Here is a 13,828-nt window from a genome sequence, read left to right as displayed (position 1 = left end):
GAACCCCTCCAGCAAAGAGCAGCTGAAGAACACAGAGAAGAAATGAGTGGACTCTGGTTTCCTCCATGCTGAGGAGGACTGAAGGAGGAACCAAAGAACCTCACTTTAGTTCCACTGAGTTCCTGCTGTGGAGCCTGAATTTAGCCTGTAGTTAGTAATCTGATACCAGATACAGAAGTAATCTGATTACTGTGGTGGGATTCGGGTCCGATGACGGAATGGAACCGACACGGTGTCGTGGTACAACATGTGTTGGTAGAGTTTCATTAGAAAGAACAAGAGAACCGCTGAATGATTGTTTTCCTCAAAATGTTTTGAAGCAGTGATGAAATGACCGGTTTGTGTCTGCAGGGTCCTGACCAGTGTTCCCAGTGCGCCCACTTCAAAGATGGTCCCCACTGCGTCCCTCGCTGCCCTCACGGCGTGCAGGGTGGCGGAGACACGCTCATCTGGAAATACGCTGACGGGACCGGCCAGTGCCAGCCCTGCCACCAGAACTGCAGCCAGGGGTAAGACTGGTACCGGGCAGATGTGGGGGAACGGCCCAGATTAACCCTTAATCTGGGCCATTACAGGGGGTTAGTCTGGTCCGTTACACCGGTGAGGGAATGGCCAGAACCGGGTCAGAACTGAAGCTGTTTGTTTGTGTGTGCAGGTGTTCGGGTCCTGGACTGTCCGGATGCAGCAGGTAACGCAGCGTTTTTAATATGAGTCCTCCAACAGGCCAGATTCAAATGAACAGTAACGACACCACAGAAGAAGAAACAGTAATTGGACCGGCCACAGGATCCATCAGTTTCTTGAATGGAAACATCTGAATATCACCGCTTGGTGGGCGAGGCACTAGTGGGCCACCAGGAGGTCACATGACTGCCGTCAGACCTTCAGTCCAGTAGAAGCGTTGGACCAACATGGTGGCTCGGTCACTAACTTTCTCTTTGATGTGAAAACAGCTCACTGAAAGGATTTGATTTGAGAAATAATCTGCTGAATCTGTCCTGGTTTCAGCTTAACAACGGCTGGTTTAGACATTTAACGAAATTTTCACGATGCGTCGGACCTCCGCTCCAAACGCCTCATTTGCATAAAGTAGAAACGAAACTACTTTATGCAACACGCTGCAACGCAACCAGCATGCTCAGCAGGGCGTTCCACATGGACAGTGAATGGGATACGAGAAACTGACAGATCCTGTGGACACGAACTCATTAGACCTGAACCTGAGACCAAACTTGTTTTCATGTTTAATTTCTCTTATAATCCATAGAAATTCTACATTAGATTTAAAATGTACATTTCAGTACCAGCATGTTGACTGTGAACAGGAGATCTTCTTGGATCTGACATCAAATCAGTTTTTCCCATTTCCAGGGTGAAGCTCAGTGCCAACTGGTAGACTGGTCGGTAGACTGGTCAGTAGACTGTTGGTAGACTGGTTGGTAGACTGGTTGGTAGACTGTTGGTAGACCGGTTGGTAGACTGCTGGTAGACTGTTGGTAGACTGGCTGGTAGACTGTTGGTAGACTGTTGGTAGACTGGTTGGTAGACCGGTTGGTTGACTGTTGGTAGACTGGCTGGTAGACTGTTGGTAGACTGTTGGTAGACTGGTTGGTAGACCGGTTGGTAGACTGTTGGTAGACTGGTTGGTAGACTGCTGGTAGACTGTTGGTAGACTGGTTTTGTTAGATGTGAGCTGCAGGTTAAATTTGAAGCGTCATGTTGGGTTTACATTCTCTTTAACACCTGCAGGGCTGCGACACACTCCTCGCTGGCGGTGGCCGTGGTCGGGGGGCTCCTGGTTGCCGTCATCATGTCGCTGGTCGTCTTCGTGTTGCTACGGCGACGGCGGATCTTGAGGAAGCGGACTCTGCGCCGCCTGCTGCAAGAGAGGGAGGTAGGGGAGAAAACGGTGACTGCTGGAACAGACCGACAGCTGGAACACCAAGAAACTGACTCTTTAAACTTTGTGTTGCAGCTGGTGGAGCCGCTGACGCCGAGTGGTCAGGCCCCGAACCAGGCGCTGCTCAGGATCCTGAAGGAGACCGAGTTCAAGAAGGTCCGGGTGCTCGGTTCCGGGGCCTTCGGGACCGTCTTCAAGGTAAGACTGGCACCACAATGCCACTTCCTGTCTTTTAAATGGAAAAGAAGGTAGAAGTGTCTCAGAGACTTCCACTGCTGGAGGAGGTTTTTCAGGGGTTCTCTGGTTCTTCAAAGCCCTACCAGCAGCTGGAGAGCCTCTATTCAGTAGAAGGTTCTTCATTCTCTGGTCAAACTGACACCTTAGAACGTGATGTTCTGTCCGACCAGAACTAATCAGAGTCAGAAATAATTAGTTGGTCCTGAGAGGAAGTATGAAAAATCGAAAATACAAACAGCACAAATACATAAACACGCCTAGAACATATGAACTACAAATGTTCCTGAAGCATTGTGTGTGTGTTTGTTTAGGGTTTGTGGATCCCTGAGGGGGAGAACGTGAAGATCCCAGTGGCCATCAAAGTTCTCCGAGAGGCCACGTCACCAAAAGCCAACAAAGAAATCCTGGATGTGAGGCTAAAACATTTCTGCCGCTCGTCTGGTTTCTTTTCTCGACTCCTGTCCTGAGGTTTCGTGTCTCCTTTGTCTTGGTTTGTTTTGTTTTCTGTCTCTTTTTTTTGTTTTGCATCTCATTTGGCGGTCTTTTGTCCGTTTTTAAAATTTTGTGTCAGTTTTCTATCTTGATTTTGGTCGTTTTTGAGTTTTTAGTGTGTTTACTGTGAGCTTTTAAATGAGACGTGATGCTGATCCAACATCCTGACTGGTTGAAGATGAAAAGCAGCCGGGGGGTTCAGAATGTGCTGCTGTGTCTGCAGGAGGCCTACGTGATGGCCAGCGTGGACCATCCTCATGTGTGTCGGTTGCTGGGGATCTGCCTCACGTCCTCGGTGCAGCTGGTCACCCAGCTGATGCCCTACGGCTGCCTGCTGGACTACGTCCGCCTCCACAGGGACCATGTCGGGGCCCAGTGGCTGCTCAACTGGTGCGTCCAGATCGCCAAGGTGAGAAGAAGATTCACTTCCTCCTCCTCCTCCTCCTCCTCCTCCTCCTCCTCCTCCTCCTCCTCTTCCTCTTCCTCCTCCTCCTCTTTCTCTTCCTCCTCCTCCTCTTCCTCCTCTTCCTCCTCCTCTTCCTCCTCCTCCTCCTCTTCCTCCTCCTCCTCCTCCTCCTCTTCCTCTTCCTCTTCCTCCTCCTCCTCCTCCTCCTCCTCCTCTTCCTCCTCCTCCTCGCTTCTTCCTCATCCTCCTCCTCTTCCTCCTCCTCCTCGCTTCCTCCTCATCCTCTTCCTCCTCCTCCTCTTCCTCCTCCTCTTCCTCCTTGCTTCCTCTTCCTCCTCCTCCTCCTCCTCCTCCTCTTCCTCTTCCTCCTCCTCTTCCTCCTCCTCCTCTTCCTCCTCCTCCTCGCTTCCTCCTCATCCTCCTCCTCTTCCTCCTCCTCCTTCTCCTCTTCCTCCTCCTCCTCTTCCTCCTCTTCCTCCTCTTCCTCCTCGCTTCCTCCTGCTCCTCCTCCTCTTCCTCCTCTTCCTCCTCTTCCTCCTCGCTTCCTCCTCCTCCTCCTCCTCCTCCTCTTCCTCCTCCTCCTCCTCCTCTTCCTCCTCCTCCTCCTCATCCTCCTCCTCTTCCTTCTCGCTTCCTCCTCCTCCTCCTCTTCCTCCTCCTCCTCCACTTCCTCCTCCACCTCCTCTTCATCCTCCTCCTCGCTTCCTCCTCCTCCTCTTCCTCCTCCTCCTCCTCCTCTTCCTCCTCCTCCTCCTCATCCTCCTCCTCTTCCTTCTCGCTTCCTCCTCCTCCTCCTCCTCCTCTTCATCCTCCTCCTCGCTTCCTCCTCCTCCTCTTCCTCCTCCTCCTCCTCCTCTTCCTCCTCCTCCTCCTCATCCTCCTCCTCTTCCTTCTCGCTTCCTCCTCCTCCTCCTCTTCATCCTCCTCCTCGCTTCCTCCTCCTCCTCTTCCTCCTCCTCCTCCTCCTCTTCCTCCTCCTCCTCCTCATCCTCCTCCTCTTCCTTCTCGCTTCCTCCTCCTCCTCCTCCTCCTCTTCCTCCTCCTCCTCCACTTCCTCCTCCACCTCCTCTTCCTCCTCTTCCTCCTCCTCCTAGCTTCCTCCTCCTCCTCTTCCTCCTCCTCCTCCTCTTCCTCCTCCTCCTCGCTTCTTCCTCATCCTCCTCCTCTTCCTCCTCCTCCTCGCTTCCTCCTCATCCTCCTCCTCTTCCTCCTCCTCCTCTTCCTCCTCCTCTTCCTCCTCCTCTTCCTCCTCGCTTCCTCCTCCTCCTCTTCCTCCTCTTCCTCTTCCTCCTCGCTTCCTCTTCCTCTTCCTCCTCCTCCTCCTCCTCCTCCTCCTCCTCCTCCTCTCTAAGCCTGCTGAGGCCCATTAGCCTGAACACAGCAGCCTGTTTTAATCTGTTCAGCCTCATTTCACGGTTTAGTTCTGGGAAAATCACCGAGCACATGGTCAGGATCTTAGCGTGAAAGCTGCTGCTGTCTGATCCTGGAGATATTTAGAAGATATCTGGAACAAATCAAATGTCAAACACATTTCTGACCCAATTTTCTAATTTCCCATCGTCTCACTATCAGCAGGTTGTTTTTTATTTGAACAACGGAAACGATTAAAGATGAAAACCTGAAAGTTTCATTGTTATTTATCATCATCACAGTGATTCAGAATCTATAATACTGGACACAAAACGACCACAAAGAGAAACAAAACAACCACAAAGAGACACAAAATGACCACAAAGAGACACAAAACAACCACAAAGAGACACAAAACCACCCCAGAGACACAAAACAACCACAAACCACAGCTTTATCAGGCAGAAGCAACAGATGTGATGATAAACTGATCAGAGCTCAGGTTAGTGTTTCAGGTTCTTCCTGTGTGTGTCTGTGTTCAGGGGATGAACTACCTGGAGGAGCGACACCTGGTGCATCGAGACCTGGCAGCAAGAAACGTCCTGTTGAAGAATCCAAACCACGTCAAGATCACTGACTTCGGCCTGGCCAAGCTGCTGACGGCCAATGAGAAGGAATACCACGCAGACGGAGGAAAGGTGTGTTTCAGGAACGCTACACAGAACACCTGCAGCCCTGATTAGTGGAACTATGACTCCCTCTAGACCTCCTGATTAGTGGAACTATGACTCCTTCTAGACCTCCTGATTAGTGGAACTATGACTCCTCAGATGTTTCTCTTCCTCTGTTTAGTTCTTTTCCATGTGGAGCCATGATGCAGACATAGATAGACCCAGTCCATAGGTCCAGGACTGAGAAGGTTCATTTAGAACCATGTTCATCAGTTAGACTCATGGTAAATCACAGTTTAGTTCAGGTTTCTAAAAGAGGCTGTTGTGGGTGTGTTTGGATGAAGTTTGTCCCTCGCTGCTGCCTGTAGGTTCCCATTAAGTGGATGGCGTTGGAGTCGATCCTCCAGTGGACCTACACCCATCAGAGCGACGTCTGGAGCTACGGTGAGTCGGCTCAGCAGCCACCAATGACCGATATTCACCTGTGAAAACTATGAAATGACCTGTTAATGTGGTTAAACAAAGTTAAAGTACAGATCAGCAGGTTTTATACTGCCGAATAGTACTCTGCAGTGTAGTACTCTACACAGTAGTACTCCATAGAATAGTACTCTACAGAGTAGTACGCTATAGAATTACTATTCTGCCGTTACTGGTGGTAAAATTTCAACAGTATCATCACAGCATCGTCAAATTACGCTAAACAACTTGTGATTCTGTTAACTTTAGATCATGTCAAGTTGAGGGAGCATTTTTAGAACGTGTTTAATGATCTTAAAGAATGTTGAGGGAACGTTTTTTAGAACATCTTTGGTGATCTTCAAGAAGAGCGTTGTGGGAAGGTTTTTAGAACGTCTTTAGTGATCTTCAAGAAAAACATTGTGGGAACGTTTTTAGAATGTCTTTGGTGATCTTAAGAACACTATGGGAACATTTTTCAAACGTCTTTAGTGATTTTTTTTCAGAACGTTGAGCAAACATTTTTACAACATCTTTAGTGATCTTCAAGAAAAACATTGTGGGGACATTTTTAGAACATCTTTAGTGATCTTAAAGAAGAACGTTGAGGGAACGTTTTCAGAACATTCCGGTTCCTTTTGGTTCTGCAGGTGTGACCGTTTGGGAGCTCATGACGTTCGGGTCGAAGCCGTACGACGGCATCCCGGCCAGCGAGATCGCCTTGGTTCTGGAGAGAGGAGAACGTCTGCCTCAGCCGCCCGTCTGCACCATCGACGTCTACATGATCATGGTCAAATGTAAGAGGAAATCCTGCCGCCTCACATCCTGTAGTCGCCTTCAAAATAAGAGATAAAAATGAAGCAAGTCTGGGTTTTAAAATAATTACACACATTTTATTTTCATTTTGTTTGTTCAAAGAAAATATTTGTATTTAAATGACTGAACAATACTCAGATTTTTTTTTACAGACAATAACTCAGAAAACCACAGAAAAACAATAAATCTACAGTTATTTAAAGTGAAGTGTAAAAAGAAGCAACAAAACAGTAAAAACAATAAATAACTATTTACCAACAGCCACTCATTATATTGTACTGTTTGACTGTATAATTATCAATCAATAAAAACTATTGTTAAATCCCAGATAATAACTGGAACCATTACAGTACAAACTGTTCATTTAGATGTTTAAATACTGTGAATAAATAATCATTCATCCTTTTACAGCTCTTCACTGTACAATTAAATTGTTTGATTTTATTCAAAGTAGCAAATATAGAATCACTTTTCAGATATTTGCTATTATTGACAGAAAAATTATGTATTTAAAGTATTTCACAATCCTAAATGTTTTTAGTGCATGTACTTCAACAGAAGGTAGGAGTTTGGTAGAAATATACCCTTAAAACTACAAGTATGTGTACAGAAAGTAGTATTTTTTGTGGAATAAACCTTTAAATGTGAACATATTTGGACTAAAAGTAGTACTTCAGTTGGAATAAACCTTATAAAACGTGTGTACTTGGGGTGAGGTAGGATTAAGGTGGAATAAATCTCTGGAACTAGAAGTATTTGGACAAATTTGTGTTTTTGTAGAATAAACCTTTTGAAACTACATATATGTGGACTAAACGTAGTATTTCAGATGGAATAAATCTTTTAAAGAGTATGTACTCAACTGAAAGTAGTATTTTGGTGGAATAAACCTTTAAAACTACAAGCATTTTGACAAAATAGTATTTTGGAGGAATAAGCATTTGAAAGTAGAGGTATCTGGACATAAAGTAGTATTTTGGAGGATTAAACCTTTCAAACTACATATATTTGGACTTAAAGGAGTATTTCAGCTGGAATAAATCTTTTAAAGTGTATGTACTAAACCGAAAGTAGTATTTTGGTGGAATAAACCTTAAAAACTAGAAATATTTTGACAGAAAGTAGTATTTTTTTGTGGAATAAACCTTTAAATCTGAATATATGTAGACTAAAAAGTAGTATTTCAATTTGAAGAAATCTTTTAAAGTGTATGTACTCGACGTGAGATAGTATTTTGGTAGACGTTAACCTTTAAAACTAGAAATATCTGGACTGAAAGTACTATTTTGGAGGATTAAACCATTAAAACTAGAAGTATTTTGACAAGAAGTAGTATTTTGGAAGAATAAAGATTTAAAAGTACATGTATCTGGACATAAAGTATTTTTGTGGAACAAACCTTTAAAACTGCAAATATTTGGACTAAAAAGTAGTATTTCAGTTGGAAGAAATCTTTTAAAGTGTAAGTTCTTGAGGTGAGGTAGTATTTTGGTGGAAATTAATCTTTAAAAGTAGAAGTATTTTGACAGGAAGTAGTATTTTGGAGGATTAAAACTTTTAAAAGTAAAGGTATTTTGACAAGAAGTAGCATTGTGGGCTCCTCTGTGTTCATGGAGGAACCCTGTGATGAATCCAGGTTCTGGTTCCTGATCTCTTCCGACTCTTCCAGGTTGGATGATCGACCCGTCCAGTCGGCCGCGGTTCCGGGAGCTGATGGTGGAGTTCTCCAGGATGGCCAGCGACCCGTCCAGATACCTGGTGGTTCAGGTGAACCTGGCTGCTGCTTTAGTGGAACGTCCCCAGAACACTTTAGGAACAATGTTCTACGTTGTCGGGAACGTGGATGATGTTCTGCCACAACGTTCTGAAAAGGTTCTCCAGGTGTTACCGAGGTTTTTACAGAACGTTCCTGTGATTCAGTACGTTAAAAGTGGAACCTTCTGCCTGCAACATTCTGAGGGTGTTGTTGACGGAACGCATTCTAGAATGTTCTTCTATGAAACATTCTCACAGTGTTCTGTGATAACGAAGGAACAACGTTCTCAAAAAAAAATTCTAGAAATGTTTTCTGAACGTTACCAAGGCGTCAGATGACGTTTTTATACAGAACGTTCCTGTAATGACCTGTTTCTTAGTGGAACACATCATAGAATGTCATAGAACGTTCTTCTGGAGGGAAAACAAATCAAACATGTTCTCAGTGTAACATTTAGAGAACGTTTTCAAGATGTTACTGAGACCTCAGATGACACAATGTTCTTTAAAAGATGTTCCAGTCATGTGAAATACTTACGAAAGTGGAACGCTCTGGCAGCAAAGTTCCAAGGATGTTTTTAGGGAACATATTAGTGAATCTAAAACGTTCTCACAATATTCCACGCTGTTCCAGGACAGCAGAGGAGAAAGGTTCTCAGTGCAACACTCAGTTTGAGAACGTTAGAGCAGAATATTTTTAGAACGTCTTTAGTTACTCTGCCTTCGACAAGAACATTCTGGAAACTAAAAGAAAGCGTCAGTAGAACTTCACAGCTAGAACGTTTCTAGAACGGGCTCATATAAAGGTCCGACCCTGTAGAACCTTTCAGCTTCTGTTTCTGTGTTTTTACTCTGATGAGAACATTCTGTGTTTTCAGGGGGAACCGCCCAGTCCGTCAGACAGCAGGTTTTACTCCCACCTGCTGAGCACCGGCGATGCCGAGGACGTGGTCGACGCCGACGAATACCTGCTGCCCTACAAAGGCCTGGGTAACCATGACGACCGTCCCTGCGGCGCCACGGTACGAACACTCGGAGAACCTGGTTCTGAAAACGTAAAGAGGAACCAGGTCTTTAAATCTGTCAGTCAGCAGGTGGTGCTTTCAGGACACGTTTGGACAATTAGAGTTTTTTAAACTTATTTCAAAGGAAAAATTTTATTTAAGAAAACGTTGAGCCATTTTGAAAACTATTTCTGGACGTTCTGTTTGGATTTAAGAACATTTTTTATTTCATTTTATTAAACAAACTGAGTCACTCTGGTAGAGTTTTGGTCATTGAAGAAAATCAAGGACAGGTTTTGAATTTCTTTAATTTTGAAAACAATTTTGGAGCCATTTTGAATGTGTTTTTTTCTTTAGGTAAAAAAAAAAAAACAGTCATTGAGTCCAGTTTGAGTCCTTCTAGACAGGTTTTAGTCACACTGGACTGCCGTTGCTTTGATGTCTGCACCGTCCATTAGCGGCCACCAGAGGGCGGATGAGCCCGGAGAATCACTGAATCTTCTTCAGGGCTTCTCTGCTCCCTACTAACTCCTTCTGGTTTGTGTGTTCCGTCAGAACGGTCGTCCGGCTGGAGAGGACGGCGTGGCTCTGCGCTACATCACCGATCCCACCCACAGCGCCCTCTACAGAGAAGACCTCAGAGGCCACGGTACGCATCAACGACACTTATCCAATCACAGCCTGAATAGTCACCGTGAAGGAGCTGGTTAAAGTGCTGAGGTCAGAGTCACAACCCACACAATCCAGGTGTGAAGGTCACCTGGTGGCTTCCAGCTGTTGAGGAGTTTAGCGAACATCTGCAGCGTCCAATCAGAGATGACTACACACATGAACACACAACAGCAGGAGCTCTAATCTGCTGTTTGTGTGTCTCTGGGATCGTTGTGTCACTTTCTGTCTTTCTGTACTGGGTTTTTATGCCGATTTTGTGTCATTCTGTGTCTAATTGTGATGTCATTGTCTGTCTTTTTGTGGTCATTGTACATGATTTGGAGTCATTTTGTGTCTTTTTGTCGTCCTTTTGAACTGTTAATGGTGGTTTTGTGATCATTGTGTGTATGTTAGTGGTGCTGTTGTGCTTTTTAATGATGTCCTTGATGTAATTGTGTACCATCTCTGTGGTCGTTTTGTGTTTATTTTGTGTTTTCATGGTCTTTTTATGTTGTATTGTGTCATTTTGTGGTTGTTTTCTGTCATTTGTGGTCATTGTGTGTCTGTGATTTTTATACATGATTTAGTCATTTTGTCGTCCTTTGGTGCTTTTTAATGTGGTCATGTTGTGTCTATTTATGGTTAGGATGGTCTACACTATGACGTTTTGGTGATATTTTGAACGACAAAGTCTATTTTTTGGCCCACAGCTGGAATAGAACCTGCATCTCTGATACAGTCGTGTTTATGAGTCACCCTCTCTACCAGTTGAGCTACCTGGACACGTTTTTTCCACTGGTTGGACGACATACTAAACTGTGACATTTTAATGACATTTTGGACGACATACTAAACTATGACATTTTTTTCCATATTTTGGACGACATACTAAAACTGTCAAAAAAAAAAGGAATTTTTCGAACATGTTGTAAAAATGTGCCATATGATGAAATAATATAAAGGAGGCTGTGAAAAACACTCCAGAAAGGTTTTCTTTGAAAAAAAAAATCATCATGAATTTTGGCGCAAAAAAACACCTCACTATACTATGTCGAAAAAAAATGCGATTTTTCAAACATGTTGTAAAAACGTGCCACATGATGAAATAATGTAAAGGAGGCCGTGAAAAACACTCCAGAAAGGTTTTCTTTGAAAAAAAAAAATCATCATGAATTTTAACGCAAAAACACGCCTTACTATGTCGAAAAAAAATGCGATTTTTCAAACATGTTGTAAAAGTGTGCCATATGATGAAATAATGTAAAGGAGGCTGTGAAAAACACTCCAGAAAGGTTTTCTTTGAAAAAAAAATCATGATGAATTTTGGCGCAAAAAAACGCCTTGATATACTATGTCGAAAAAATTGCAATTTTTCAAACATGATGTAAAAACGTGCCATGTGATGAAATAATGTAAAGGAGGCCGTGAAAAACACTCCAGCAAGGTTTTCTTTGAAAAAAAAAATCATCATGAATTTTGGCGCAAAAAAAAACGCCTTACTATACTATGTCGAAAAAAATTGCAATTTTTCAAACATGTTGTAAAAATGTGCCATATGATGAAATAATGTAAAGGAGGCCGTGAAAAACACTCCAGAAAGGTTTTCTTTGAAAAAAAAATCATCATGAATTTTGGCGCAAAAAAAACGCCTTACTATACTATGTCGAAAAAAATTGCAATTTTTCAAACATGATGTAAAAACGTGCCATATGATGAAATAATGTAAAGGAGGGCGTGAAAAACACTCCAGAAAGGTTTTCATTGAAAAAAAAAATCATCATGAATTTTGCTGCAAAAAAACGCCTTACTATACTATGTCTAAAAAAAATGAGATTTTTCAAACATGTTGTAAAAACGTGCCATATGATGAAATAATGTAAAGGAGGCCGTGAAAAACACTCCAGAAAGGTTTTCTTTGAAAAAAAAAAATCATCATGAATTTTGACGCAAAAAAACGCCTTACTATACTATGTCGAAAAAAAATTGCAATTTTTCAAACATGATGTAAAAACGTGCCATATGATGAAATAATGTAAAGGAGGCCGTGAAAAACACTCCAGAAAGGTTTTCATTGAAAAAAAAAATCATCATGAATTTTGGCGCAAAAAAACGCCTTACTATGTGGTAAAAAAAATGCGATTTTTCAAACATGTTGTAAAAACATGCCATATGATGAAATAATGTAAAGGAGGGCGTGAAAAACATTCCAGAAAGGTTTTCTTTGAAAAAAAAAAATCATCATGAATTTTGACGCAAAAAACGCCTTACTATACTATGTCGAAAAAAAATGAGATTTTTCAAACATGTTGTAAAAATGTGCCATATGATGAAATAATGTAAAGGAGGCCGTGAAAAACACTCCAGAAAGGTTTTCTTTGAAAAAAAAAACATCATGAATTTTGGCGCAAAAAAACGCCTTACTATACTATGTCGAAAAAAAAATGCAATTTTTCAAACATGTTGTAAAAACGTGCCATATGATGAAATAATGTAAAGGAGGGCGTGAAAAACACTCCAGAAAGGTTTTCTTTGAAAAAAAAATCATCATGAATTTTGGCGCAAAAAAACGCCTTACTATACTATGTCGAAAAAAATTGCAATTTTTCAAACATGTTGTAAAAACGTGCCATATGATGAAATAATGTAAAGGAGGCCGTGAAAAACACTCCAGAAAGGTTTTCTTTGAAAAAAAAATCATCATGAATTTTGGCGCAAAAAAACGCCTTACTATACTATGTCGAAAAAAAATGCGATTTTTCAAACATGTTGTAAAAACGTGCCATATGATGAAATAATGTAAAGGAGGCCGTGAAAAACACTCCAGAAAGGTTTTCTTTGAAAAAAAAAAATCATCATGAATTTTGACGCAAAAAAACGCCTTACTATACTATGTCGAAAAAAAATTGCAATTTTTCAAACATGTTGTAAAAACGTGCCATATGATGAAATAATGTAAAGGAGGCCGTGAAAAACACTCCAGAAAGGTTTTCTTTGAAAAAAAAATCATCATGAATTTTGACGCAAAAAAAACGCCTTACTATACTATGTCGAAAAAAATTGCAATTTTTCAAACATGATGTAAAAACGTGCCATATGATGAAATAATGTAAAGGAGGCCGTGAAAAACACTCCAGAAAGGTTTTCATTGAAAAAAAAATCATCATGAATTTTGGCGCAAAAAAACGCCTTACTATACTATGTGGTAAAAAAAATGCGATTTTTCAAACATGTTGTAAAAACGTGCCATATGATGAAATAATGTAAAGGAGGCCGTGAAAAACACTCCAGAAAGGTTTTCTTTGAAAAAAAAAATCATTATGAAATTTGACGCAAAAAAACGCACTATACTATGTCGAAAACAATTGCAATTTTTCAAACATGATGTAAAAACGTGCCATGTGATGAAATAATGTAAAGGAGACCGTGAAAAACACTCCAGAAAGCTTTTCTTTGAAAAAAAAAAAAATCATCATGAATTTCGGCGCAAAAAACGCCTTACTATACTATGTCGAAAAAAAATGCGATTTTTCAAACATGTTGTAAAAACGTGCCATATGATGAAATAATGTAAAGGAGGCCGTGAAAAACACTCCAGAAAGGTTTTCTTTGAAAAAAAAAATCATCATGAATTTTGACGCAAAAAAACGTCTTACTATACTATGTCGAAAAAAATTGCAATTTTTCAAACATGTTGTAAAAACGTGCCATATGATGAAATAATGTAAAGGAGGCCGTGAAAAACACTCCAGAAAGGTTTTCTTTGAAAAAAAAAATCATCATGAATTTTGACGCAAAAAAACGCCTTACTATACTATGTCGAAAAAAAATGCAATTTTTCAAACATGTTGTAAAAACGTGCCATATGATGAAATAATGTAAAGGAGGCCGTGAAAAACACTCCAGAAAGGTTTTCTTTGAAAAAAAAATCATCATGAATTTTGGCGCAAAAAAACGCCTTACTATACTATGTCGAAAAAAAATGCAATTTTTCAAACATGTTGTAAAAACGTGCCATATGATGAAATAATGTAAAGGAGGCCGTGAAAAACACTCCAGAAAGGTTTTCTAGTAGTTGGAGATCCATCCA

At 41.7% G+C, this 13,828-nt stretch overlaps 1 protein-coding gene across 3 annotated transcripts in view; it reads left to right on the top strand.

Annotated features, from left to right (window-relative positions):
- Window positions 1-13,828, top strand: part of LOC111586710 (melanoma receptor tyrosine-protein kinase) — a 70,422-nt gene that overhangs the window by 35,228 nt on the left and 21,366 nt on the right. For 2 of the 3 annotated variants that reach the window (XM_055006890.1, XM_055006892.1), the window contains 12 exons: window positions 352-509; window positions 656-688; window positions 1,750-1,894; window positions 1,976-2,098; window positions 2,449-2,547; window positions 2,853-3,038; window positions 4,928-5,083; window positions 5,425-5,500; window positions 6,166-6,312; window positions 8,001-8,098; window positions 8,965-9,108; window positions 9,646-10,719. In XM_055006890.1, coding sequence (XP_054862865.1) covers window positions 352-509; window positions 656-688; window positions 1,750-1,894; window positions 1,976-2,098; window positions 2,449-2,547; window positions 2,853-3,038; window positions 4,928-5,083; window positions 5,425-5,500; window positions 6,166-6,312; window positions 8,001-8,098; window positions 8,965-9,108; window positions 9,646-9,801 — 1,521 coding nt within the window. In that variant the 3' untranslated portion in view covers window positions 9,802-10,719. Of the gene's footprint in view, window positions 1-351; window positions 510-655; window positions 689-1,749; window positions 1,895-1,975; window positions 2,099-2,448; window positions 2,548-2,852; window positions 3,039-4,927; window positions 5,084-5,424; window positions 5,501-6,165; window positions 6,313-8,000; window positions 8,099-8,964; window positions 9,109-9,645; window positions 10,720-13,828 lie in introns of those variants that run through there. The other variant, XM_055006891.1, reaches the window with a different exon arrangement.

This window comes from Amphiprion ocellaris, chromosome 22, assembly GCF_022539595.1.
Source record: "Amphiprion ocellaris isolate individual 3 ecotype Okinawa chromosome 22, ASM2253959v1, whole genome shotgun sequence".
NCBI lineage: Eukaryota > Metazoa > Chordata > Actinopteri > Pomacentridae > Amphiprion > Amphiprion ocellaris.
The sequence above is the reverse complement of the archived record's forward strand: the minus strand, read 5'-3'. Positions and strand labels throughout refer to the sequence as shown.